Consider the following 26,059-nt stretch of genomic DNA (forward strand, 5'->3'; position numbering starts at 1 on the left):
TTGTCCAAGGTCACACAGCAGACAAGTGGCACAGCCGAGATTAGAGCCCATGACCTCTCATCTCCTCGCATCCCTCAGCTGCCGCTTTGGCCCTTCTGGTCATCTAAGCACTCCCTTCCTGATCCCAAAGCACTTCTGCCATATCCTTATAGTTTATTACTTCCTCTATTTGTAGCTTTAGTGTTGTTTGTCTTCCCTGCCTGACTGTAAACTCTTTGAGGGCAGGAATCATGATTTCTGCATCTTTAGTACTTTCCCAAGCACGTACTGAAGCGCAGTGTATATAAATGCTCAATAAATGGCACAGATATAAATAAAGGAAACTGTAAGGGTGGTGTGGGAAGGGGATGTGCCTACCAACTCTGATAGACTGTACTCACCTAAGCTCTCCTTACAGTGCTCCGTGCACACAATAACCGCTCAATAAATAGGATTGGTTCTCTGATAATGGTTGCTGTACCCCTCTCCTGAAGCACAGTTTGGCAACAGATAGAGACAATCCTTACCCAACAATGTAAATTACAGGTATTTACCTAAGTGCCCCGGGGCTTGGAGGAAGGATGAATAAAAGGAGCAAATCAGGGAGATGCAGAAGGGAGTTGAAGAAAAGCAAAAGAGGATTAAAGGAAGGCCTTTTGGAGGAGATGTGCCTTCAATATACCTTCTCCCTCATACTTAGTGTGAGCCCCATGTGGGACCTGATTATCTTCTATCTACTCCAGCGCTTAGTGCAGTGCTTGGCACGTAGTAAGCACTTAACAAATACCACAGCTATTATTAGGAGCTAAACCCTATTTAGCCTAAGCTCTTTTCTGGCCCAGAAAAGACCCAAAAGAAGTGGGAAGAGGAAGCCACAGTGATCGTATCTTTTGCTGAGCATCTGCTACTTGCTGCCTAATGTGAGAAAGGCCTCAGAGATACCTCTTGAAAAATTGTCCCCAATTCTTTTTGAAGAATCATGTAAACATTTTGTAGATGGCACGTAGTAAGCACTTAACAAATACCACAGTTATCATTAGGAGGTAAACCCTATGGAGCCTAAGCTCTTTTCTGGCCGGAGGAAGCCACAGTGATCTTATCTTTTGCTGAGCATCTGCTACTTGCTGCCTTCTGTGAGAAAGGACTCAGAGATACCTCTTGAAAAATTGTCCCCAATTCTTTTTGAAGAATCATGTAAAACTTTTGTAGATGGTCATCAAAATAACAGTGATGGAGATATTCGTTAAGCAATTACTATGCAGCAAACAATGCACTAAGCACTGGGGTACTTGCAAGAGAATCTGTTTGGACCCAGCTCCTGTCCTTCATGGGGCTCACAGTTTAAATTAAGGAAGTAAAAAATGTGAACAATGCACTCTTTTAAATTTAAAAACTCATACCTTGCTTTCTGTGGGGGACATTTTTGTGCTGATATTATTTTGGGCTTTTTCTAGCTTGTGTTGAAGGAGTCAGGACATAACCATGATTCCATATGGATCCCAGTGGAATTTAAACCTCTTTCTGGCCCAAATCTCAGTCTAATCTGTTTCATAACTTTTGGAGTAAATCAGTTCCCTTTGCTGTATCAAGATTTTTCAGGTCAGCACTAGCTGGAAGCAAGTCCCCCCCCCCTTTTTTTTCCCTGGGTTAATATGAATTCCACAGTGCTTGCATGCGGCAGACCTTATCAGGCCATCCAATCTGGGGCTGTAAAAAAAACCAGATATTATTTTCCCTGGTGGGAAAATGGAAGTAAACAATATCTGTATGGATTGTTTAAATGCAAGTAATATCCACTGGCTCGGAAATGGAAATCAATCAATTGTATTGAGTGCTTATTATATGCAGAGCACCGTAGTAAGCCCTTGGAAGAATACAGTATGACCAGAATTAGCAGACACGTTCCCTGTCCGCAGTGAGCTTACAGTCTAGAGGGGGAGACCAATATTAATAAAAGAAAATAATTTATAGAAAAAGTTTACATATCTACATAAGAACTCTGGGGTTGAGGGAAATCTAAGAGATCAGGTATTTCTGCTGTTTTTAGAGGCGTTGGTAAGAGGGCAATCCTGATGATTAAATTTTTACCATGACTCCGTTCTGCTGGAAACACTGGTTTCCACCACGTGTTCTGGGAAGAGCACGACAGCAGGATTCCAGCAACACGAGCCTATCTAAATCAATCAAGCAATCAGTCGTATTTACTGAACGCTTACTGTGTGCAGAGCACGGTACTAAGCGCTTGGGAAGTACAAGTTGGCAACATATAGAGACGGTCCCTACCCAACAGTGGGCTCACAGTCTAGATAATCTAGGTGATTATCATTGTGATTTTATACACTCACCAAGGATCCTTGCCCTGGACCCTTTGCATTAGACAATACTGCTGTCTACTACTTCCCCCCACCTTATAAAAAATAGTATTAAGTGTTTGTTTATGCCAGGCACTCTGGTGGGATAGAGAGACAAGGTAATCAGGTTGGACACAGGCCATGTCCCACATGGAGCTTACAGTTTTAATCCCCATTTTGCAGATGAGGGAACTGAGGCCCAGAGAAGCGAAGTGACTTGACCAAGGACACACAACAGACAAGCGGCAGAGCTGGGATCAGATTCCTGGTCCTTCTGGCTCCCAGTCCCATGCTCTATCCACTAGGCCGCCCTGCTTCATTCTGGGCTGGAATCCCCAGTGTGGCATCTGAGAGGGTAGAGCCTGTGACGATGAAACCTGAGGTCTTGGGGGATGCCAGGTTCTTTGGTGTCTGGTGCTCCCCTGAGGGTTAGGTTTTGTTTCCAAGCTAAGGTTGGTGTCGCAGGTCTCTGGGGTTGGGGGAGCAGGGGGCAATCGTGGGCAGTTCTCGGTCGTTCGCCACATCCCACACTGCAAAGATAAGGGAACCCTGTGCAAAGTTGATGCTGGAAAAGCCATGAAAGGCAGCGTGTGTTCACACAGAGGGGGAGTGAAAGTCGGCAGTCAGATCTTAGAAGAAGTGATCCAGGCAGGAATTATCAAGTTAAAGTCGGGATGAGCTAATAGGTGAGTGGTCCGTAATAGGGCACAAGAGCATAAACTGGGGAAGATGGGGGAAAAAGGAAAAGATGTTGGAGGGTAAATAATAACTGTGGGATTTGTTAAGCACTTACTATATGCCAGGCACTGTGCTGAGCACTGGGGTAGATACCAGATAATCAGGTCTCATATGGGACTCATAATCTAAATAGGAGGGAGGAAGCATATTGAATCTCCATTTTGCAGATGAGGGAACTGAGGCACAGAGAAGCTAAATGACATGCCCAAGATCACACAGCAGGCAACGGGCAGGGCCAGAATTAGAATCCCTAGCCATGAGGGTTGAAGTGCCACCTTCAAACTCTTCCTCCTAAGCAGAATCCTGGGCAGGATGGATCTTGGGATTGTCCCAGCACGTACCTTGCTGATGGTCTTATTGAACTGGACTGGAAGCTCCCTGAGGGCCAGGATCATGTCTACCAACTCTATTGTATCATATTCTCCCAAGCCCTTAGAACAGTGCTCTGTATATCCTAAGCACTCAGCAAACTCAATAGGAAAAGCAGCATGGCCTAGTGGAAAGAGCCCGGGTTTGGGAGTCTGGGGACCTGGTTTCTAATCCCAGCTCTGCCACTTGTCTCATATGTGACCTTGGGCAAGTCATGTTACTTCTTTGAGCCTCAGATACCTCATCTGTAAAATGGGAATTAAAGCTGTGAGTGGGACATGGACTGTGTCCAACCTGATTATTTTCCATCTACTCCAGCACTTGGCACACCGAGCTTAAATGCCATTTTTTAAAGAAACATGAACACCATTGATTGGCATAATGAAAGTGAACTCATTTGACCCATATATGATTTATGCACATCTCTAACAAGAATTGGCACACTTAAGCGTAACCTTGAAAAATCCTGTTGGTGCAGCTCTGTAAACCTTTGTCATTCTCACGGGGAACCTGGTTGTTTGGCAGAAGTTTAAAGGTAGATAGGTAGGGGTGAGCCCACATCTTGCATTCCAGTGGCTTCATTAATTTTCCAAAGCTCTCTGCTAGATTTCATTTGTGAACGGTGAAATGGAAACGTAAATAATTAAAGCCCCGTAATATAAAGTAGAATAAAGGAACGCATTATACTTTCGAGACAACAACCTGGGTCATTTACGCAGTTTTCCATTGCGGTGCGCTCATCAATCCCAACTTAATCGCTGCTCTGCCGGCTGTGATTATTTGCGGTATTTCTAGATGTAAGTCAGATCTGCAGGGTCGAAGGGCTCTTGTTTTGAAATTGGACTCGAGCATCAGCTATCCCAGTTGGTTTCATGGAATAATTTGCCATCTCTTGTGGCCCCAGGGAACAAGATAATAAGCCCAAATTGAGACTGGTTGACTCAGTAATAACATTCATCATACCACTTGGGCAGGAGATCTTTCTACTGGATTATGAACTCCTTGAGAACAGGGATCCTTTATAATTCCATTGTTCTCTCAAGCGCTTAGTACGGTGTTCTGCCCGGTTGAAATGCTTCGATTGACTGTTCATATTGGCAGTTCTGAAGTTGAACACACAAGAGCTGAAGCAGAAATAGCTGCCTAACGCTAACAGTCCGTCTGTTGACCTGTTGAGGAATTTAGGAAAGCTATCCGCTCATTAATTCTACCTGCAGAAAAAAACTTTTTTTTCCCCTCTTTTTTTCCTTCTCTCCTTCAAGTACCGAAATACAGGATGGGAGTTGGTGAACTGACTTGAGTTTCCTGGAGCCAAACGTAGCAAGTCAAAAAGTCATTTTATCTGCTGAACAGTAAATGGCCTTCTGGACCTACTGTGTGCAGAGCACTGGGCTGGGCAGTTAAGTGAGGGCAATAGAGGTAAAGGATGCTATCCCTGCCCTCAAGGGGCTTACAGGCTCGTAAGATGTATTTTAAAGAGCCTTCAGCCTTTCGCCGTACATCGTCCTCTTCAAGGGCCTCTCCAAACTCCCTTGTTAGTATTTTAAGTGTCCTTAAGGAATTTCACATTTTAAAATGCTCTTCCAAGCCACTCATATTTTAGAGAATGTATGCCACTTGGAGAATGTGGGCATTTGTCCCGGGATGAACAATAGTGTTCCAGTTGTGAACCTTCTGACTTGTGAGTGGGCATTTTGTGGGGGTCCTAAGAATGCTGCCAACTCTGCTTCCTGGGGGCAACTCAGCAGTGCAGGCCAAATTGCGTGACCTTTGGCAAACGGCATAATGCGTGTTGGTGGGTCTAACCTGACGCTCCCAAGTTGTGAACCTGACCAGTTGGCTTGTATTTCCGCATTCATTGGAGGCAGTCTGCCGTTCAGTCACCTCTTTCCTCCCTTCCGACCCCGTGAGGGACTACATGATGGGAAAGTTGAATTCTCCCCAGTGCTCAGCACACTGTGAGCCCTTACTCAGTGTTCTTATTGATCGACTGAAATCAGCTGTATTTCAAGATCCCACTTGAAGATTTTTTCCTAGGAAACACGGCAGGGAGTGCAATCTTAAGAAATGGCAGCATGGCCTAGTGGCTAGAGCATGGACTTGGGAGTCCAAAGGACCTAGGTTCATTTATCTGATGTTGGACCTTGGGTAAGTCACTTAACTTCTCTGGGCCTCAGTCACCTCATCTGTACTCTGGGATTCAGACTGGGAGCCCTTTGGGAGACAGGGAAGGTGTCCAAGTCTGACCCCAGTGCTCAGGACAGTGCCTGGCACATAGTAAGCACTTAACAAATGCCGTCTTTAATTATTATTATTGTTGTTGTTGTTCTTAAATGGGCTTCTTCATGTTGGCCTTTCTTTCCTTCAGATCACAGAGCTGTGCGGTGCCAAACGTGTGGGCTATTTTGGTCCCACCCAATTTTACATCGCGCTGAAGTTAATTGCGGCAGCTCAGTCCGGCCTCCCCGTACGAATCGAGAGCATTAGGTGTGGTAAGTAGCTCATCTCTGAAAGGCCCGTTCTCCAGAGGCAGCTCTGCCTCGTTTCACGTGGAATGAATTCTCAGCCGTTGGCAAGGCCATTCTCCTTTGGGGGCCCGGGAACGGATCCCCAAGGTTAGCAGGCATGGCAGGAGACCGTTCTGCTCTCTGGTCTTTGGGTACCCGTCTCCACACTTGTGTATACCTCGCAATAAAATATACATTTGATTACTCTCTTTGCAGGCATCTTATAACAATCTTATAACAATAATGATGCTATTTGTTAATAATAATTATGGTACTTGATAAATGCTTACTATGTGTCAAACACAGTTCTGAGCGATGGGATACTTACAAGTTAATCAGTGTGGACACAGTCCCCATCCCACATGGGGCTGGTCGGCGCTTACCAAGCGCTGGTGTAGATAGATGCACGCTAATCAGGTTGAACACGGTCCACATCCCACGGGGGCTCACAGGCTTAATCCCCATTTTACAGATGAGGGAACTGAGACCCAGAGGGAAGTGACTTGCCCAAGGTCACACACCCGGGCCCGGGCTCTAGCCAGTAAGCCGTGCTGCTTCCCTGGTCATGCTGTTATATCTGCCTGTCCCTTTCACTTCTTCTGAGTACTGAGTACAGTGCACTGCATCCAGTGGATGGGCAGCGAATACTGCCACCATTGCCACTTACGGGTTTTCAAGGGCCGCAGGGATAGAGTCTTTGGGGGTTGATCCTGTTTGCCCTGTTTCTCATTGAGGTGGAGGGGTACATCTCTCTGGCCAGTGTCAGGCTTTGCCTAGGTTTGCTAGGAATGTGTCATTAAACTCAAACAACTGGGAGATTCAGCCCCCTACCCTTTTTTCCCCCAAACCTGTGTGGGTCACCACTTAGAAATATCCCCACCATGCGCTGGGAGGGATCACAGCTGAGTCCTTGTGATCTAAAATTTGGGGCGGAGATGGATTTAGGGTATGAAATGGGCTACTGTAATTAGTACAGTGCTCTGCACACAGAAGCTCAATCAATAGCATTGATTACCTCAATAAAACCTTATTGATTGGTACCTTCCCTGGATCTCCATAAACAAATCTAAACCGGGAACTCCTTGTGGACTGTGTCTGAGCGGATTGTCTTGTAGCTACCCCAGTCCTTAGCACAGAGCACTTCACAAACACTACTGTCATTATAAACTGTGGTATTTGTGTGGGACATTTCAATTAATTAATTAATTCAATCATATTTATTGAGCACTTACTGTGTGCAGAGCACTGTACTGAGTGCTTGGGAAGTACAAGTTGGCAACATATAGAGACGGTCCCTACCCTACAGTGGGCTTACAGTCTAGAAGGGGGAGACAGAGAACAAAACATATTAACAGAATAAAATAAATAGAATAAATATGTACAAGTAAAATAGAGTAATAAATATGTACAAACATATATACATATAATCTGACTCTTAAGCTCTCCCTCTGTAACTCCTGTTCTCCATAGAACCACCTTTTTTTGTGGGGGGGGGGGGGGGGGAGGTACCGGAGAATCAGAGATTTTGTAGAGTTTCAGTTGCAAAATTAGCTTTTCACTCCATCGGTTGGCACATACAATGGGGAGGCATGGCCAGAGGAGGATCCTTTACCTGGTCTAGCACTGAATATCCCCATCGTCTCCATGAAGTCAACCTTCCTGCATTTACCAATCTGGAAAGTGTCAGTGAGATGAATTTGAGACAACCCTATGGAATGAGAAACTCTGCAAATCAAAAAGCCTTGCAGGGGTCGGGAGGGGAAAAAAAAACCCCCAAAACCCTCCAAGAACCAAAAAGGAAAAAACCCCAATATTGACTCAGCTCCATAGGAACTCATTTTCTTGGGGTGCCGGTCAGAGAAGTGGAAAGGAATTTCAGGACATTGGTGTGGGCAGCCTTGCTCCTTCTCTGCCATTTCGGAAGAGCTGGGGCCGCCAGCGATGGGAGAGTTCGAGATAGCTCTTGTGGAAAGAGAAAACAGTTGTACTCTCGGGGTATGACCGATGCTAAATAAGTCACCCCTTCGACTCTTAGTATGCTGGTCGCTGACAGAGATTGTGCAAATTGTAAAGGCGCATAGTAGTCCAGACCTGGGAGAGAGCTGTAGGAGCTCTGGGGCCCAGCTTGGGGGGCCACTGAGATTTGCTAATAGGCCTCAAAGTTGAGAAATCACCATCTCCTTTTATAATTATAACTTAAAGAGATGCTGAAACCAAAAACTGTGGTTTTTTAATTGTTCGTCCATTTCAAAAGAGCTGGACTGGAAACATTGGAAAGCTGCCCCGGGATTTCTTTCCATCCAAACCTGGGAGGGAGAGGAGGGCAGCCCCAGAGGAGGCAGCATGGAGAAGCAGGGAGGCCGAGTGGATAGAGGACAGGCCTGGGAATCAGAAGGACCTGGGTTCTAATCCTGGCTTTGCCACTTGTCTGCTGTGTGACCTTGGCTAAATCACTTAACTTCCCTGTGCTTCACTTGCCTCATCTGTGACATGGGGATTGAGACTGGGAACCCCGTGTAGGACAGGGATGGTCTCCAGATGTCTTGTATCTACCCCAGCGCTTCGTACAGTGCCTGGTACATAACGAGTGCTTAATGAATACCATTGTTGTAATTATTATTATTATTATTAGGCAGTTTGGGTGGCCTCATTTCTCCGGGCGTAATTTCGGGCGCATTTACCTTGTTTGTGTCCTGTTGGAGAGATGAGGGACTCTTTGGGTGATTTGAGCCCACTCCGCACCTTATGAGGTGAAAATGTCCACCTTCTCTGGGCATAGCAACTAAGGACAAATATGATGGGGATTTTAGAGCTAAACGACCCTCTCTCCGCTCAGATTGAGTGCTCAGTTACTTGCTGTTGCTAAGACATTTTCTGGCTTTAGAATAGCATTAATCATCGGTAATGCATTTTTGGAAGGGAAATTAAAGAGGAATGAAGTCTCATTGATTTCTTTTGTACTTAACAATGAATGCAATACGGCTATTACAGGGGATAAGTAGCAGAACACTCATTTTAGATTTCTTTGGGCTGGGTGATTGTGTTATGATGCCTTACTTTTTTTTTGTCTTCTTTGAGCTTTTGCCCGAGAACCAGAAGTTGGCCAGAGCAGCATAAGCTTTATTCATTCATTCATTCATTCAATCGTATTTATGGCACGCTTACTGTGTGCAGAGCACTGTACTAAGCACTTGGAAAGTACAATTTGGCAAAAAAAAAAATAGAGACAATCGCTACCCAACAGTGGGCTCACAGTCTAGAAGAGGGGAGATGGCTGGGGTTGTTGGGGTGGAGTTAATGGATTTTTCTTCAGTTCTATATCAGTCAGTCTCCATGTGGCCAGGGAACGTGTCTACCCACTCCACTATACTGGACTCTCCCAAGCACACATTAAGTGTTTGATAAATACCACTGAGTCCTCACTTGGTCTCCCCCCCAAACCAGGTCACCCAGCAACTTGAGATAAAAGAGATTGGTCCTATTGAAAACCACTACTGCCTTTTTTCTAGCCAGCCAGTTATGAAAAACCAACAACATAAGAAAAGGCAGTCCATATTGTGCAAACGACAAAGCAGTTATCAGAGTTGCCTTGTGTTTCTGAAAGATTTATAGTGTTAGCCATCAGTCACTGTTCCGTTGGACAAAAAATGGCAGCGATGACTGTCGATTTTTGACAAGGGACAGGATGATGTTTGGTCCAACATGTGCAGCTCAGAATTGTTTTCTCCTTTTCTTCAGAGAGCCAATGAAAATTCCCCACAAGATTTCTGAAGATGAGAATATTTGCCCACGGTGACTTTGGCTCACACGTTTTAACATTTGAGGAGGTGGTGTCCCCAGACACGGTATTGGATTAGGAAATTTTAGATTGTAAACTCCTTGAGTGCCTAGAGCTCAGTCACTCATTCATTCAATCATATTTATTGAGCGCTTACTATTTGCCGAGCACTGTCCTAAGCGCTTACAATCAATGACATTGATTCAAGTGGGAGGCTAATCTTAAACCCAACTTTATACTACAAAGAAATGAACCATTTTCAGTTAGAGAATAATTTAGGTAGTAAGAGGATTTTTCCATTGCTTTTGTTACTTTGAGGTTCCTCCTTTTCTTTCAAGTCAAAAGACTATTTTAAGCGCTTTTGGGTTTTCCCCGTATGATTGGTGCTCTAATCATAGTATTCCTTCAAATAATGGAAATCTCATCTTTCCACACATCTCTGATTGTGTTCACGAAGAGCTGCCTCTTCCTCGCTTTGTGGGCCTGAAGAATGACAGTGAAATGAGATATGGAAATCCCACAGAATTACCTGGAGCTAAATTTCAGGTTCCATACGCAGCCATGGAAAAGAATACCTTTAAAAGAACGGATGATGGGGAGAAACAGGTAAAAAACAATCTAAGTTTTGGCACACTTTGTTCTTACTCTCTAAAAAGCTTATCCACTTGAATAGTTATTGTAAAATAATTTCTAATGTCAAATGAGGGCATGGATTTATTCTTCCCTTAGTCCACGTTGACAGATGGCTTTCCCTATGAATTTGAAAACATTATTGAGGAGGGGAGGGAGTGAATCGTAGTGGAAAGGGAATGGGACTGGGAGTCGGGGACCTGGATTCGAATCCCAGCTTTGCCAATGACCTGCTGAACGTCTCTGGGCAAGTGGCAACCTCTCGGACCCCCAGTTGCATCATCTGTAAAATGGTGACAGACATCTGCTGTCCTGGTTTCTTCATTTGTGAGTCTGGTGTGAGCATAGCGCCTATGAAGCTCATAGGGAAGCAGCGCGGATCAGTGGAAAGAGCCCGGGCTTTGGAGTCAGCGGTCACGGGTTCAAATCCTGGCTCCACCATTTGTCAGCTGTGTGACTTCGGGCAAGTCACTTCACTTCTCTGTGCCTCAGTTACCTCATCTGTAAAATGGGGATGAAGACTGTGAGCCCCCCGTGGGACAACCTGATCACCTTATAACCTCCCCAGCGCTTAGAACAGTGCTTTGCATATAGTAAGCGCTTAATAAATGCCATTATTATTATTATATGAAGTGCCTTTAGTAGTAATAAGTACTTTTTATATGACAAGCATTGGGGTAGATATAAAATACTAAAACTGGACACAATCCTTGTCCCACAGGGGCTAACTTTTCCAGTGTGAGAGAAGTGGACAGTAGACATCTAGTCCCATAGCACATGAGAGGTCAGTGGTAAACCTGGGATTAGAATGAGTTTGGCACATAGTAAGTGTTCGACCAGACCACAGTTACTGTAATGACCATTACCAGACCCGACCCTTCCGACATCTTATTCCTCACCTGCAAGAAACATGCGGCGCCTGAGGTGAAATACAGCAGTCCAGCTGGAGGCTGCACTCTTTCATTAAATAATAATAACAATGATGGTATTTGTTAAGCGCTTACTATGTGCAAAGCCCTGTTCTCAGCGCTGAGCGGATACAAGGCGATCAGGTTGCCCCACGTGGGGCTCACGGTTTTCATCCCCATTTTACAGACGAGGTAAAAGAGGCACAGAGAAGTTAAGTGGCCAGCCCAAGGTCACACAGCTGACAAGTGGTGGAGTCAGGATTCGAACCCATGACCGCTGACTCCCAAGACCATGCTCTTTCCACTGAGCCACGCCAAGTCCCCGGGATACTTTTTATGGTATTTAACCACTTACATAGAATGCTAGACCCTGTACTAATCATAATAATAATTAATAATTATGGTATTTAAGTTCTTACTTTGCGCCAGGCACTGTTCTAAGCTCTGAGGCAAGGTAATCAGGTTGGGCACGGTCCCTGTCCCACATGGGGCTCACAGTTCCCATTTTACTGGTGAGGGAACCGAGGCACAGAAAAGTTAAGTGACTTGCCCAAGGTCACACAGCAGACAAGCAGCAGTGCCTGGATTAGAACCCATGACCTATCCGCTACACCATACTATGCGCTGGGGGAGACAGAAATAATAATAATAATAATGATGATGGCATTTATTAAGCGCTAACTATGTGCAAACATAAAGTAATCAAGCGCTTGGTACAGCGCTATGCATACAGTAAGCGCTCAGTCAGTACGATGGAATGAATAATCAGATTAGACACAGTCCATGTCCCACATGGGGCAAGTCACTTCACTTCTCTGTGCCTCAGTTCTCTCATCTGTAAAATGGGGAGTGAGACTGTGAGCCCCAGGTGGGACAGGGACTGTGTCCAACCCGATTTACTGTATTCCCGCTAACGCTTAGTACAGAGCCTGGCACACTGTAAGTGCTTAACAGATACCACCGTCACTATTATTATTATTATTCCTCATTTTACAGATGAGGTAACTGAGGCCCGGACAAGGGAAATGGCTTGCCCATGGTCACCCAGCAGACAAGTGGCGGAGCTGGGATTAGAACCCAAGCCCTTCTGACTCCCAGGAACATGCTCTATCCACTAGGCCACACTGCTTCTCTAAGAATAAGAATTGGCATTGGATAATCCAAAATAAGTCTCATTATATAAACCAGGTTTAAGTAAGCCATAAAGACACCTAAGAGGAATGAATGGTTTTTATTGTCCAAGGATTTAGTGCTTTAAGGATTTTCCCGTTTCCGTATTTTTAAAGCTAAAATACCATCCAAATTTGCAGATAGGGACATTTAATCAGGAGGGAAAGACTTTGTGGAAACCTTGGAAAGGGAACAAAAATTTGATTTGTTCAGAAGGACGTTAAAACGGGGGTGGTGTAAATGTAGTTTTGCATGCTGAAAGAATATTCATTGTCTAAAGAAAATGTCTTGAAGTGTTTGCATTGGGTTTGTTTTTAATATTTTTGGAGGCTTGGAGATTCTCTGCTTTCCATAAGGAGATTTCATACACATACACACAGACATTCCCCTTTCTTGCTTTTTTCTTTAAAAAAATGGTATTTAAGCACTGGAGTAAATAGAAACTAATCAGTTTGGACACAGTCCCACATGGGGCTCACAGTTTTTTTAATTCCCATTTTACGGATGAGGTAGCTGAGCCCAGAGAAGTCCAGTGACTTGCTCAAGGTCACCCAGCAGACAGTTGGTGGAGCTGGGATTACAACACAGGTCCTTCTGATTTCCACTCTTGTGCTCTATCCACTAGACCACCCTGCTTTCCAACTTTCATTCATTCTGTTGTATTTGTTGAGCATTTACTAAGTGCAGAGCTCCGTACTAAGCGCTTTGGAGAGTACCATACAACTATAAACAAACACATTCCCCATCCACAGTGAGTTTGCAGTCGAGATGAGGGGAGACAGACATCAAGACAAATAAATAAAGTTAAAGATAATGTACGTAATCGCTACGGGGGTGGGGGCTTGACAGAAGGGAGTGGGAGACGAGGAAAGATGGGACTTAATCTGGGAAGGCCTCTTGGAGGAAACGTGCCATCAATTAGGCTTTGAAGAGAGCTATGTTGCATTTTGTAGGGCAGTTTTTCCTTTGGCAGAAGCAGCCATCGGGCCACCTGGCATTTGTTCTGCCAGGTATGTCATCCCTTGAGGATCAAATAGTAGGTGGTTTCTTCTCTAGTCACTTCAAAACTAATGCACTCTGATTCTCTCAAAACCAGGAACCAAAGTCTCCTGGTATGTCCCCAATTGGCTCCCCTCCTGCCTCTCCATCAGACTACCAGAGGACCCCCTTGGGTTATGGTTATGGCAGACTGAGGAGTGGGGTGGAACAGCAGCGTGGAGGTAAGGACTTGGGCATGTTACTTCGGGAGCAGGGTGGGTGGGGGGGGCCTTCTTTAGTTGGCAATCCTTAATCTACACCACAGTTAATAGATGGAGTTAATTTCCTGAATAAATGACATCTGTCTCTGGACACCTACCTCAGTCACTTAGTTTTACTGAAAAGAGGGTCGTAAATTCAGTATTGCTGCTAGACTGTAAGCTCTTTGAGGGCAGTGAGTGCATCTACGCATTCTGTGGTACTAGTCCCAAGTGCTTAGTGCCGGAAGGGAAGCAATTAGGGCTCTCATTGCTGCCAGTGTTAGTAAATTCAGTATTTCTGCTAGACTGTAAGCTCTTTGAGGGCAGTGAGAGCATCTACGCATTCTGTGGTACTGGTCCCAAGTGCTTAGTGCCGGAAGGGAAGCAATTAGGGCTCTCATTGCTGCCAGTGTTAGTAAATTCAGTATTTCTGCTAGACTGTAAGCTCTTTGAGGGCAGTGAGAGCATCTACTCATTCTGTGGTACTAGTCCCAAGTTATAGTGCCAGAAGGAAAGTAATTAGGGCTCTCATTGCTGCCAGCGTTAGAGTCCTTCTGGGTTGGAGTAGAAGCTTTTGGGAGCATGTCGGAGGCGATGTGGGCTGCAGTTTCTCTTCCCAGCAAATGGTAAGAGGCCTCCAAAGAATGGGTAATAATAATAATAATGATGGCATTTATTAAGCACTTACTATGTGCAAAGCACTCTTCTAAGCGCTGGGGAAGTTACAAGGTGATCAGGTTCTCCCACGGGGGGCTCACAGTCTTCATCCCCATTTTACAGATGAGGTAACTGAGGCCCAGAGAAGTGAAGTGACTTGCGCACAGTCACACAGCTGACAAGTGGCGGAGCTGGGATTTGAACCCATGACCTCTGACTCCAAAGCCCGGGCTCCTTCCACTGAGCCACGACCAGATGACTGGTGTGGAGAGGCCAAAAATCTCCCTGTGGACTTTTGCAGCCCATGCCCATTTCTTAGACACTGATTAAAGTCCGTTCCCAGTTTCTGGATAGCAGCTAGAGGAACGCATTTAAATCCCGGAAAACACGAAGTCTCAAATCTACTCTTGTGCCTGGTGTATCTACCTAAAACCCATTTGATCTTTTCACTTGTAATTCAGAGCCCAAATATAGTTGGGAATCCATGGGTCACTGTAGAATGGGCTGATGTATAGTTTCTTTCACATAGAGCTAGGAAATGCGAGAACCTGGGCATTTGCCCAGCGTTTGGTTTGTAAAATACGCAGTTATGTGAGTGTGTAGTTTCCACAGAGCCATCCTCGCTTAGCAGATTACTCAGTCAAGTCAATGGCTTTCCACGCGTTTGTTACACTACGTCCGTCCTTTAATGAGTTATCTCTTTAAAAAAGGATGGTTCACTCGTCTGGAGGAAACTAAAAAATGGCATTCGATGACTCATGGGTGGGAGCTGAGGTAGAAGTTCATTTCTATGGTCTTTTTCATTTCAGCTACGTCCTTTTCTTGTTTTTTATGGGTAAATGAAGAAGACTGAAGAGGCCCGAATAGCTCTTACTTACTCGTCTAATAGTAATAATAAGTATGGTACTTTTTAAGCGCTTACTATGTGGCAAGCATTGTTCTAAGCACTGGGATGATACAAGCTAGTGAGGTTGGACACATTCGTCTAATAATAATAATAAGTATGGTACTTGTCAAGTGCTTACTATGTGCCAAGCGCTGTTCTAAGCGTTGGAGATGATACAAGCTAATGAGGTTTGACACATTCGTCTAATAATAATAATAAGTATGGTAATTGTTAAGTGCTTACTATGTGCCAAGCGCTGTTCTAAGCATTGGAGATGATACAAGCTAATGAGGTTTGACACAGTCCCTGTCCCATATTGGGTCCACATTCTTATCCCTGTTTTACAGTTGAGTTAACTGAGGCACAGAGAAGTTAAGTGACTTGCCCAAGGTCACACAGCAGACATGGGAGAGCACCCGGGTCCTTCTAACTCGCAGGCCCGTGTTTGTGTCCACTAAAGGACCTTGAGAGAAAACGAAAACAGAGAAGCAGCATGGCTCAGTGGAAAGAGCCTGGGCTTTGGAGTCAGAGGTCATGGGTTCAAATCCCGGCTCCGCCAGTTGTCAGCTGTGTGACTTTGGGCAAGTCACTTCACTTCTCTGTGCCCCAGTTCCCTCATCTGTAAAATGGGGATTAAGACTGTGAGCCCCACGTGGGACAACCTGATCACCTTGTATCCCCCCAGCGCTTAGAACAGTGCTTTGCACATAGGAAGCGCTTAACAAATACCATTAAAAAAAAAAAAAACGATTATGGTAGCAGGAAACAGGACCAGAGAGAGATGTTCCAGCCTTCTCTCTTTCTCTTTCTGGTTCCCATGCCTAAATCTCTCCCGCCCCCTCCCTCCATTCCTGCCCTGAACTTTCCAAGTTGGCTTTCTCCTCAGCCCCCGTCAAGAGCCGTAGAGGAGGAGAAGTAGGACGGGTATTAATGGCTCAGAAACTTCTGGGACATGTTTGAGTTTTAGATTAACAGCCGACGTGCGCAGGGCTTTCTAACATCGTGGAACTACGTGGAGCGAGGCTGCCTAGCTTGTGTTATTCTCCCCGAACCTGTGGAGTTGCAGATAGGAAAATGCAACGCTCTCCTTTCCCGAGTCAGTTTCCCCATTATTTGGGAATGGAACAGAATTTTAACCTGATCCTTTCTCTTCCCATTTCCTGAACTCCCAGTACTATACCCTGAACAACCGTTGGCTGTCGTAGAAGCAGAAGGAACACAGTGTAATCCATCACTCATATTTATTGGGTACGGAGCGCTGTACTGAACACCTTGGAAAGTACAGTGTAATGGAGTTCTTAGATGTGATCCCTGCACACAAGTAATGTGATTTGTTGGTTATAATCCAGCAGCTTTAAATTAATTTACTTAAATACCTTGGTTATCACAATTGAACAGTTTTAAGCCAAGTCCAAATTAGGATACTACATTTTCTCATTCTTTGATTTTGTGATATTTTTATTGTGCTTTATACTTTAGGAAAGACAAAGGTGGGAGGATCCAGGGTTTAAAGTATACCCATCCGGATATTGCGTACCGTAAAGAGCACTGCAAAGAAAATTCCTACAGATTTTAAGGGATGCTAGTGAGTCTGAGGGAGCACAAATGGTTTAGGCTCTTGTCCTCAGTAAAGGATAAAAAAATGCTTCTGAGGTATGACTATGACCAGCATTTTTGCTAACAAGAGAGACTGTACTGACAGCACAAAGTTGTGTAGATTGTCAACAATGTAGCCTAATGGAAAGGGCACAGAACTGGCAATCAGAGAACCTGGGTTCTAATACCAGCTCTGCTTCTGCCTGTTGAGTGACCTTGTTCAGGTCATTTCTCTGCCTCAGGATTAAATACCCGTTCTCCTTCCCCATTGGACTAGGAGTTCATGTGGGAAAGCGATTGAGTTTGATTTAACTGAATACCTCCCAGTGCTTAGCATAGTGCTTGGCACATGGTCATCACTGACCAAATACGACAGTTATTGTTAATGCTGAGTGTTTGTCCCTTCCCTTCCCTTTTTCAGCTCCTTGTGAAACGAGACAGCCTGGTCTCCCCCAAGACGGACCCCCGGCAGGCAACCAAGGAACCAAGCACGCACGTCGGCATGCTTCGCTTATCCGGGTAAAGATCAGAGTGTCCACAGGAGGAGAGCGAGAGAGGAACGAAGAAGCAAACTTGCTGTTCAGTCTCGTTACACTTCGATTGACTCTTGATTGAGGAGGAGTCAGTCACTCGATGGTATTTATTGAGCGCATGCTCTGCTGCACTAAGCACTTGGGAGAGTACGATACAACCGAGTTGGTGGACACGTCCCTTGCCCAGGAGCTTACCGTCTAGTCAGATGCAAACCCCCGTGGCCAGTGAAGATGGCATGACCTTTCCTTGGATCGAGAGCAGAGTAGATGTATGGTGGTTTCCAGACTCCACTGTAGAAATTGGCAACTTCCTTTTAAGGGTCACCAGCAATTTCAATGGGACATGGGCCCTTTTTTTTTTCCCCCCTCTTAAAATGTCAGGAGTCACGGACGGTCACTTGAAATAAATATAAATGAGCGTCTCCATAAAAAATGGTTGCAGCTCATTTGTGACGTTAGCAATCCTCTCAAATGTGTGGGAAGCATTTGTAAAACAATTAAGTTGCATCATGGCAGTTGGGCGTGCTCCTCTGCAGAACTTGAGCATTCTGGAATGGTAACCCATTCCCTCCATTGTAAGGGCACCTTTCTTAACTCTATCCACTTTGGTGAGGAGCCTGTTTCTCTTATTCTGGCCTTCATAGAAGGCATCTCCCACTCTCAGTCCTAGAGTCTGTGCTCTATCCTTTAAAAGCGGCCTGGTGAGCTCTTTCCCTCCTGTGTTATCTACGCATTTGGATCTGTGACCTTTGGAATTTGATATTCACCCCACCCACAACCCCATAGCGTTTCCGTACATATCTTTGAATTATATATCAGAAACTATCTTTAAGTAAGGTCGGTCTCCCCCTGTAGACTGCCAGCTCATCGTGAGCAGAAAAGATGTCTGCCAACTCGGTATATACTATATGCATGCTATATAACCGAGTACTCTCCTAAGCGCTTAGTGCAGTACTATGCACATAATAAGGGCTCAATAAATGCCATTAATGACAGCCAGATCACTGGACTTGTGATCTGCCTAGATGGTATTTTTATCCTGTTCCCCTCTTCCTCCTCCAGCTTCTTTTCTCCCCTTCCCTTCATGTCTCTCCATCTCTGGAGTTCAGAATAGTAATAATTATGGTGTTTGTTAGGCGCTAACTGTGTGCCAAGGACCATCCTAAGAGCTGGGGTAGATACAGGGTAATCAGGCTGTCCCGCATGGGGCTCACAGTTTTAATCCCCGTTTTACAGATGAGGTAACTGAGGCCCAGAGAAGTGAAGTGGCTTACCCAAGGTCACACAGCAGACAAGTGGCGGAGCCGGGTTTAGAACCCACATCCTCCGACTCCCAAGCCCGGGCTGTTTCCACTAAGCCACGCTGCTTCTCCTACTTGAAGTCTTGTTTCTGCAATCCCACCTCCTCCAGGAGGCTTTCCCCCATTAAATCATCTTCCTCTGGGTCACACCCTTGTAACCACAGTCACAGTCTTCTAGACTGTGAGCCCACTGTTGGGTAGGGACCGTCTCTATATATTGCCAACTTGTACCTCCCAAGCGCTTAGTACAGAGCTCTACACACAGTAAGCGCTCAATAAATATGATTGAATGAATGAATGAATGAATGAACCACCACTGTACTGTTAATGCACCACCTCAGTGTTTTGGTGTTCACAAGCACCTGTAGCCCTTCAGTCAGTGTGGTATTTATTAGGTATTTATTTTGTGCAGAATACAGTACTAGAGAAGCAACGTGGCTCAGTGGAAAGAGCACAGGCTTGGGAGTCAGAGATCATGGGTTCTAATCCCGGCTCTGCCACTTGTCAGCTGTGTGACTTTGGTCAAGTCACTTAACTTCTCTGTGCCTCAGTGACCTCATCTGTAAAATGGGGATTAAGACTGTGAACCCCCTGTGGGACAACCTGATTGCCTTGTATCTCCCCCAGCGTTTAGAACAGTGCTTGGCACATAATAAGTGCTTAACAAATACCAAACTGTTGTTATTATTATTATTATTACTAAGCACTTGAGAGAGTTCAGTGCGAAAGAGTTGGTAGATGGGATCCCTGCCTACAGGGGGCTTACTGTTTACAGGGGATAACAGACACTAAAATATTGTGGGGCTGATGGGGTGATCAAAGTGTGTTTGGGGTGCACAGCTATGTTCATAGTTGATGTGTGGGAGAGTGGTTAAGGGAAATAAAGGGCTTAGCCTGGAGAGACTTCTAGGTCGTATAAATTTTCATACTTTACAATTTAAGCTTGAACGCATCCTCCTAGCCATCTCTCCGTTCACTCTTCCTCTTTTGCAATTGTTTTGTGTCTGTGTTTTTCACTAGATTGTCAGTTTTCATTGTCATATCTATTGAGTGCTTACTTTGTGCAGAGCACTGTATTAAGTGCTTGAAGTGTGGTGATTGTGTCTTCATACTCCTCTAAGTGCCTAGCATAGCGTGCTGCACACAGACTGAGCCCCCTCCTCCCCCTCCCCCCCCATCTTAGCTCCTTCCCCTCCCCACAGCACCTGTATATATGTTTGTATGGATTTATTACTCTATTTTATTTGTGCATATTTATTCTATTTATTTTATTTTGTTAATATGTTTTGTTCTGCTGTCTTTCTCCTCCTTCGAGACTGTGAGCCCACTGTTGGGTAGGGACCGTCTCTATATGTTGCCAACTTGTACTTCCCAAGCGCTTAGTACAGTGCTCTGCACACAGTAAGTGCTCAATAAGTACAATTGAATGAATGAAGTAAGTGCTCAGAGAATACAGTTGATTGGATGGAAGCATTTCAGGCTAGAGTACAGCATGAGATCTCATTTCTGTCCAGGGAGATGCATGAGAAGCAGTGTGGCTTAGTGGAGAGAGCCCGGGCTTGGGAGCCAGAGGTCATGGGTTCAAATCCCAGTTCCACCGCTTGTCAGCTGTGTGAGTTTGGGCAAATCACTTAACTTCTGGACCTCAGTTACCTTATCTGGAAAATGGGGATTAAGATTGTGAGCCCCACATGGGACAACCTGATCACCTTGTATCCTCCCCAGTCCTTAGAACAGTGCTTTGCACATAGTAAGCACTTAACCAATACCAAAATTAATATTATTATTATTATGTCATTGGAAGAAAAATCAGGAATTCACTTAATAGCATTATGGAAGGACTGGGTGTGGTAGGTGACTTAGTAGAACATTGCTTATGTTTTGCTGTAGGTGGAAAGCAAATTTAATGATGTTTTCTGACGTGGTTAGTGAGATGAAAACATCTTTGTATCCCAAGTATATAGAAGGTAACACAGTAGAACACTGCTTATGTTTTGCTGTATAAGGAAACACCGTCTTCCAAACATTTTGAATTGAGTGATGTTTTCCAACATGTGGGTAGTGAGATGCAAAACTTTCCAACCCTTCTCTGGCGATGATGAATTGAAGGCTCTGGAGCTGTGGGCTCGGGGTTTGCCCGGCTCCTCTCATACATTTCCTCTGGTTGCAAGAGATGCTGCATGTCAGGCGGAAAGCGTTGTCCAGTGGGCTTCCGGAAAAGGTTATCGGAAGCAGCTCCAAGAAGCCTCGCCTGGAGATGTGATGTCTCCAGAAGAGAAGGACGAAAAGAATCCCAGTTTCATTCTAGTATGGGAACCCCAGGTTGCTCGAGCGGATGAGAACATCTGGTCCCTCCTGCTTAGTTCAGAATATCCACCAGGTTGGTGGGTTGGTAAAGCTGAATGAAGAACTGAGCCCCTTCCTTCCTCTCCCCCTCGCCCCCCTCTCCATCCCCCCCATCTTACCTCCTTCCCTTCCCCACTGCACCTGTATATATGTTTGTACATATTTATTACTCTATTTTTTTATTTATTTATTTTACTTGTACATAGCTATTCTATTTATTTTATTTTGTTAGTATGTTTGGTTTTGTTCTCTGTCTCCCCCTTTTAGACTGTGAGCCCACTGTTGGGTAGGGAATGTCTCTATATGTTGCCAATTTGTACTTCCCAAGTGCTTAGTACAGTGCTCTGCACATAGTAAGCGCTCAATAAATACGATTGATGATGATGATGATGAAGAAAAGCAGCAGTGTGGCCTAGTGGATAGGCCATGGGCCTGGAAGTCTGAAAGATCTGGGTTCTAATCCTGACTCTGCCACTTGTCTGCTGGGTGACCTTGGACAAGTCACTTCACTCGTCTGGGCCTCATTTACTTCATCTGTAAAGTAGGGATTAAGACTGTAAATCCGATTTGTTTGTATCTCACCCAGCGCTTAGTACAGTGCCCGGCATATAGTCAGTGCTTAAAAATATTATTATTATTATTATTAATAATAAAGCCCCCAGTTGTAGGTGGAAACCATTAGCCCCATTGAGTGGGGAAGGCTTCTAAAAAACTGCTCTGGCAGCTGAAGTTGTCTTCCTCTTGCCGAAACAGAAGGGAACATGAATGGTAAGAGCAGGAAGAACCAGTCTGATAGACTTTACAGGCCTCAGCCTGGTTTCCTGAATCTTGACATCTTGTTTTACTGCCACTTCCTTGTTTTTCTTGAAACCAAAGGCAACGTTTAGTCCGGGTCCCTGGGGTGAAAGGTTGGGGGAGAAGCCAGCATTGTGCCCCAATCCTCACCATTTCCCCGTGCCACAAGTTGGTTCCAAAAAATAAAATTAGCTTTTTATTACTCACCATGCTTGACTCATTCCCATGTGCCCACTTGCCACCCAGTTTGCTGCCCTTTTTTTTCTCTTCTCCCAAAAGAGTCAGTGAGGTGAAGTGTTTGACTTAAATGGCTACGGTAACCTGTCTCCCCACTCCTAAGTCAAAAAACGTACTCTATGTGGGGTTTTCGATGGGGGAGGAATTAGGCTATAATTGGCATTTATTATTCATTTATTCATTCAATCGTATTTATTGAGCACTTACTGTGTGCAGAGCACTGTAATAAGCGCTTGGGAAGTACAAATGATAGCATTAGGTAATGTGCCAAGCAGTGGGACAGATAAAAAGCCCTGAGATGGGACACAGGCCCGGTCCCATAAGTGGTTCACAATCTCTTTTATTCCCATTTTACAGATGAAGTAACTGAAGCCCATATATTTAAGGACTTCCTAGGTACAAAAGATGTCAGATTCAGGAAAAGGCTGAGTAATGGAGTAGGTATAAGATTGTCAGATCAAGCAGTCCCTGCCTCAAAGGGAGGAAGAGCAGGTATCTCGTTCCCATTTTACAGAGGAGGAAACTGAGGCCCAGATCACTGAAGCGGCTTGCACATGGTCACAGAGCAGGTCAGTGGCGGATCTGGGATTAGAATCCGCATCCCCTGGCTACCGGGCCCATTTTCATTCTGTGGGACTGTGGCTTTGCTCCTATGTAGACAAAATCTGGACTCAAATAAAATGGAATGGGTAAAGCTTGCTTCTTGGAAATCCCTTCCTCTCAGGAAGGAAACCAGCAGACTTTGTAAATTATGAGGAAATGTGAAGATAAGAAGTAAAATTAGGTCGGTGGGAGGGAGGGTGAGGATTGCTATTACGAGTTGGTCCCTACGGATACGAATCGGAGAATTGGCTACCTCAGATGCAGTTGTCAGATTTCCCGAGGTTTGGGGACTAAAGAGGGGTGTGGACTCCTCCAGATGTAGCATGTATCTTAGCTGGGATAATCCTAGAGTCGGATGAGCAGGGGTCACAAGCTGTCCTGGTCATCATTGCCAACAACATTTATTGAGCATCCACAGCAGGCAGAACGCTGTGTAGGGTGTCGTGAGGAATATGCGGTAGAGGTGAAAGACCCGGTTTCTGCCGTTGCGCATCTCACAGTCTACGATGTCTCTCACGAAGCCCTCTGCCAGGACTGACTTTATGTTAAATGGCGATCTGGATTTTATGAGAGAAAATCCAAGTCCTGGTTGTCCTGCCTCATATTCTTGGGAAGGGTAAACTTCCTCACTGCCTCCTCCCTACCCTACTCGACAAAACAAACACATCCAAAACACATCCTTTTAGCCTGTGAGCCCACTATTGGGTAGGGACTGTCTCTATATGTTGCCAACTTGTACTACCCAAGCGCTTAGTGCAGTGCTCTGCACACAGTAAGCGCTCAATAAATACGATTGATGATCCAAAAAAAAAAAAAAAAAAAAGAAAACCCGAAACCAGCCTGAAGATCTGGCCCTTTTGTAAGACTTCCAGAAGCTATTATACACCCCAATCTTTAGGATTGAGCTCTTCTAGGGAACACAGTGGCATCAGTTTCTAGGGGTTGGTTGTAAGCTCTTGGAATCAGGGCAGTTCTATTGTACTTTGTAAAGTGCTCATCTAGCGCTCTGTACCATTTGAAATCAGCTGAGGAGGAAAATTTATGATTCTAATCTGTTTTGTCCCTTATTGTCTGTCAACTGCTGACTAATTAGTACTATTCAGGTTCAGATTGTTGGATTTTTTTTTTTTTTTCCTGATAGCTTTCCCAGCTCCCCGACCTGGCCCTCCATTCAGTGAGAGTTTCTGATCCATATTGTTTGAGTAGGCTTAAAAAGAAATACTGCTGAAGGGAAACAGAGAGCGAGTGGTGTGGGTGGAAAAGGAGAATAGGGAGGATGACATTGGTAGAAATTCCTATCCAGAAAGGGTGGAGATTCTGCTCCATCAAGTTTTGGCCCGTGAAACAGCCAGGTCCTTCAAAAGAAAACACCCACGTATTGTAAATCACTTTGGAATTAGACCGTGAGCTAAAGAGCAGTGTTAGGTAGTCAAAATTCAATATAACAACTTTCCCCACACAAAGTAGTATTACTGTTTTGTAACTTGTATAATTCAGGTGTGCTTGCCTGTTTAGCATCTTCTGGGGACAAATTTTTGCACTTTGAAAGTTTTACCTTTATCTTCTGCAAAATGTCTTCGGAAGACACCCTCAGACAAAAAGAAATCCCCGGGCCCCTCCCAGAAACTATCTGGAAGCTTAATAGGTTTGAGTTGGCTCCAAACAGAACCATAAGATTGGAACATCTTCATGCTTTAAATGTAGCCAAGTCTAATTTCAGGGGGATCCAGAGAAATCAGCCCAACTAACTGTCCAGAGGGCTTAAATGGATGGCTGTGGTACTTTTTGTCCCAATGTCTGACACTTTCTATTGAAGTTTTTTTTTATTATTTTTTTAAAAAAGCTCTCTCTATCAGTCGATGGTATTTATTGAGCACTTATTGTGTGGAAAGCCCTGCACTAAGTGCTTGGCAATGCCACTACTGAGGCATAGGTGTTGCTGGCTACCCTGTTTTTTTTTTGCACTTTGAAAGTTTTACCTTTATCTTCTGCAAAGTGTCTTTGGAAGACACCCTCAGACAAAAAGAAATCCCCAGGCCCCTCCCAGAAACTATCTTGAAGCTTAATAGGTTTGAGTTGGCTCCGAACAGAACCATAAGGTTGGAACATCTTCATGCTTTAAATGTAGCTAAGTCTAATTTCTGGGGGACCCAGAGAAATCAGCCCAACTAACTGTCCAGAGGGCTTAAATAGATGGCTGTGGTACTTTTTGTCCCAATGTCTGACACTTTCTATTGAAGTTTTTTTTTTATTATTTTTTTAAAAAAGCTCTCGCCATCAGTCGATGGTATTTATTGAGCACTTATTGTGTGGAAAGCCCTGCACTAAGTGCTTGGCAATGCCACTCCTGAGGCATAGGTGTTGCTGGCTACCCTGTTTTTCTGCCCGCTGAGAGCCTAGGCCCAGCTGAATCTGAGAGCGATAACATTCATTCGATCGTATTTATTGAGCGCCTACTGTGTGCAGAGGACTGTACTAAGCGCTTGGGAAGTACAAGTCGGCAACATCTAGAGACGGTCCCTACCCAACAACGGGCTCACAGTCTAGATGGGGGAGACAGACAACAAAACATGTGGACAGGTGTCAAGTCGTCGGAACAAATAGGATTAAAGCTTACAGACAACAAAACATGTGGACAGGTGTCAAGTCGTCGGAACAAATAGGATTAAAGCTTAATGCACATCATTAACAAAATAAATAGAATAGTAATAATAATAATAATGATGGCATTTGTTAAGCGCTTACTATGTGTAGAGCACTGTTCTAAGTGCTGGGGGGGGATACAAGGTGATCAAGTTGTTCCACGTGGGGCTCACAGTCTTAATCCCCATTTTCCAGATGAGGTCACTGAGGCTCAGAGAAGGTAAGTGACTTGCCCAAGATCACACAGCAGGCATGTGGCAGAGCCGGGATTCAAACCCATGACCTCTGACTCCAAAGCCCGGACTGTTGCCACTGAGCCATGCTGCTTCTTGTCTAGTAAATATGTACAAGTGAAATAGAGTAATGAATCTGTACAAATATATACAAGTGTTGTGGGGAGGGGAAGGAGGTAGGGCAGAGGGGGGATGGGGAGGAAGAGAGGAAAAAGGGGGCTCAGTCTGGGAAGGCCTCCTGGAGGAGGTGAGCTCTCAGGTACCAGGATTCCACTGGAAGAGACTCCACTTGACAGCTGTGCTAGGCAGGTGGTAGTTCTGGCCTGCTTGAACCCATTCTGACCCCCTCAAATGACATATCTGCCCGTCCAAGACCCGCTAGAGCAGGTGTGGCACTCGAATCCTTCCAGACCTCGGGATCTCTCCCCCGTTAATGCCCGAACCTCTTGCTACTTTGTGTATTAAAAGCAATTTGGGTCATGGTTAGGGGCAAATGCTGAGACTTTGAGAACAGCCGAATTTCATTTCCATCTCGAGTCACGCGTAGATGTGACTCTACGG

At 44.9% G+C, this 26,059-nt stretch overlaps 1 protein-coding gene across 1 annotated transcript in view; it reads left to right on the forward strand.

Moving 5' to 3' along the window:
* The window catches only part of REPS2 (RALBP1 associated Eps domain containing 2), a 107,600-nt gene that overhangs the window by 24,172 nt on the left and 57,369 nt on the right, over positions 1-26,059 (forward strand). The window contains exons 12-17 of the mRNA XM_038757119.1: positions 1,434-1,578; positions 2,027-2,034; positions 5,806-5,929; positions 10,180-10,328; positions 13,527-13,650; positions 17,229-17,326. Of these exons, the coding sequence (XP_038613047.1) occupies positions 1,434-1,578; positions 2,027-2,034; positions 5,806-5,929; positions 10,180-10,328; positions 13,527-13,650; positions 17,229-17,326 (648 nt within the window). The remainder of the gene's footprint in view (positions 1-1,433; positions 1,579-2,026; positions 2,035-5,805; positions 5,930-10,179; positions 10,329-13,526; positions 13,651-17,228; positions 17,327-26,059) is intronic.

The sequence above is a fragment of the Tachyglossus aculeatus genome, chromosome 15 (assembly GCF_015852505.1).
Source record: "Tachyglossus aculeatus isolate mTacAcu1 chromosome 15, mTacAcu1.pri, whole genome shotgun sequence".
NCBI lineage: Eukaryota > Metazoa > Chordata > Mammalia > Monotremata > Tachyglossidae > Tachyglossus > Tachyglossus aculeatus.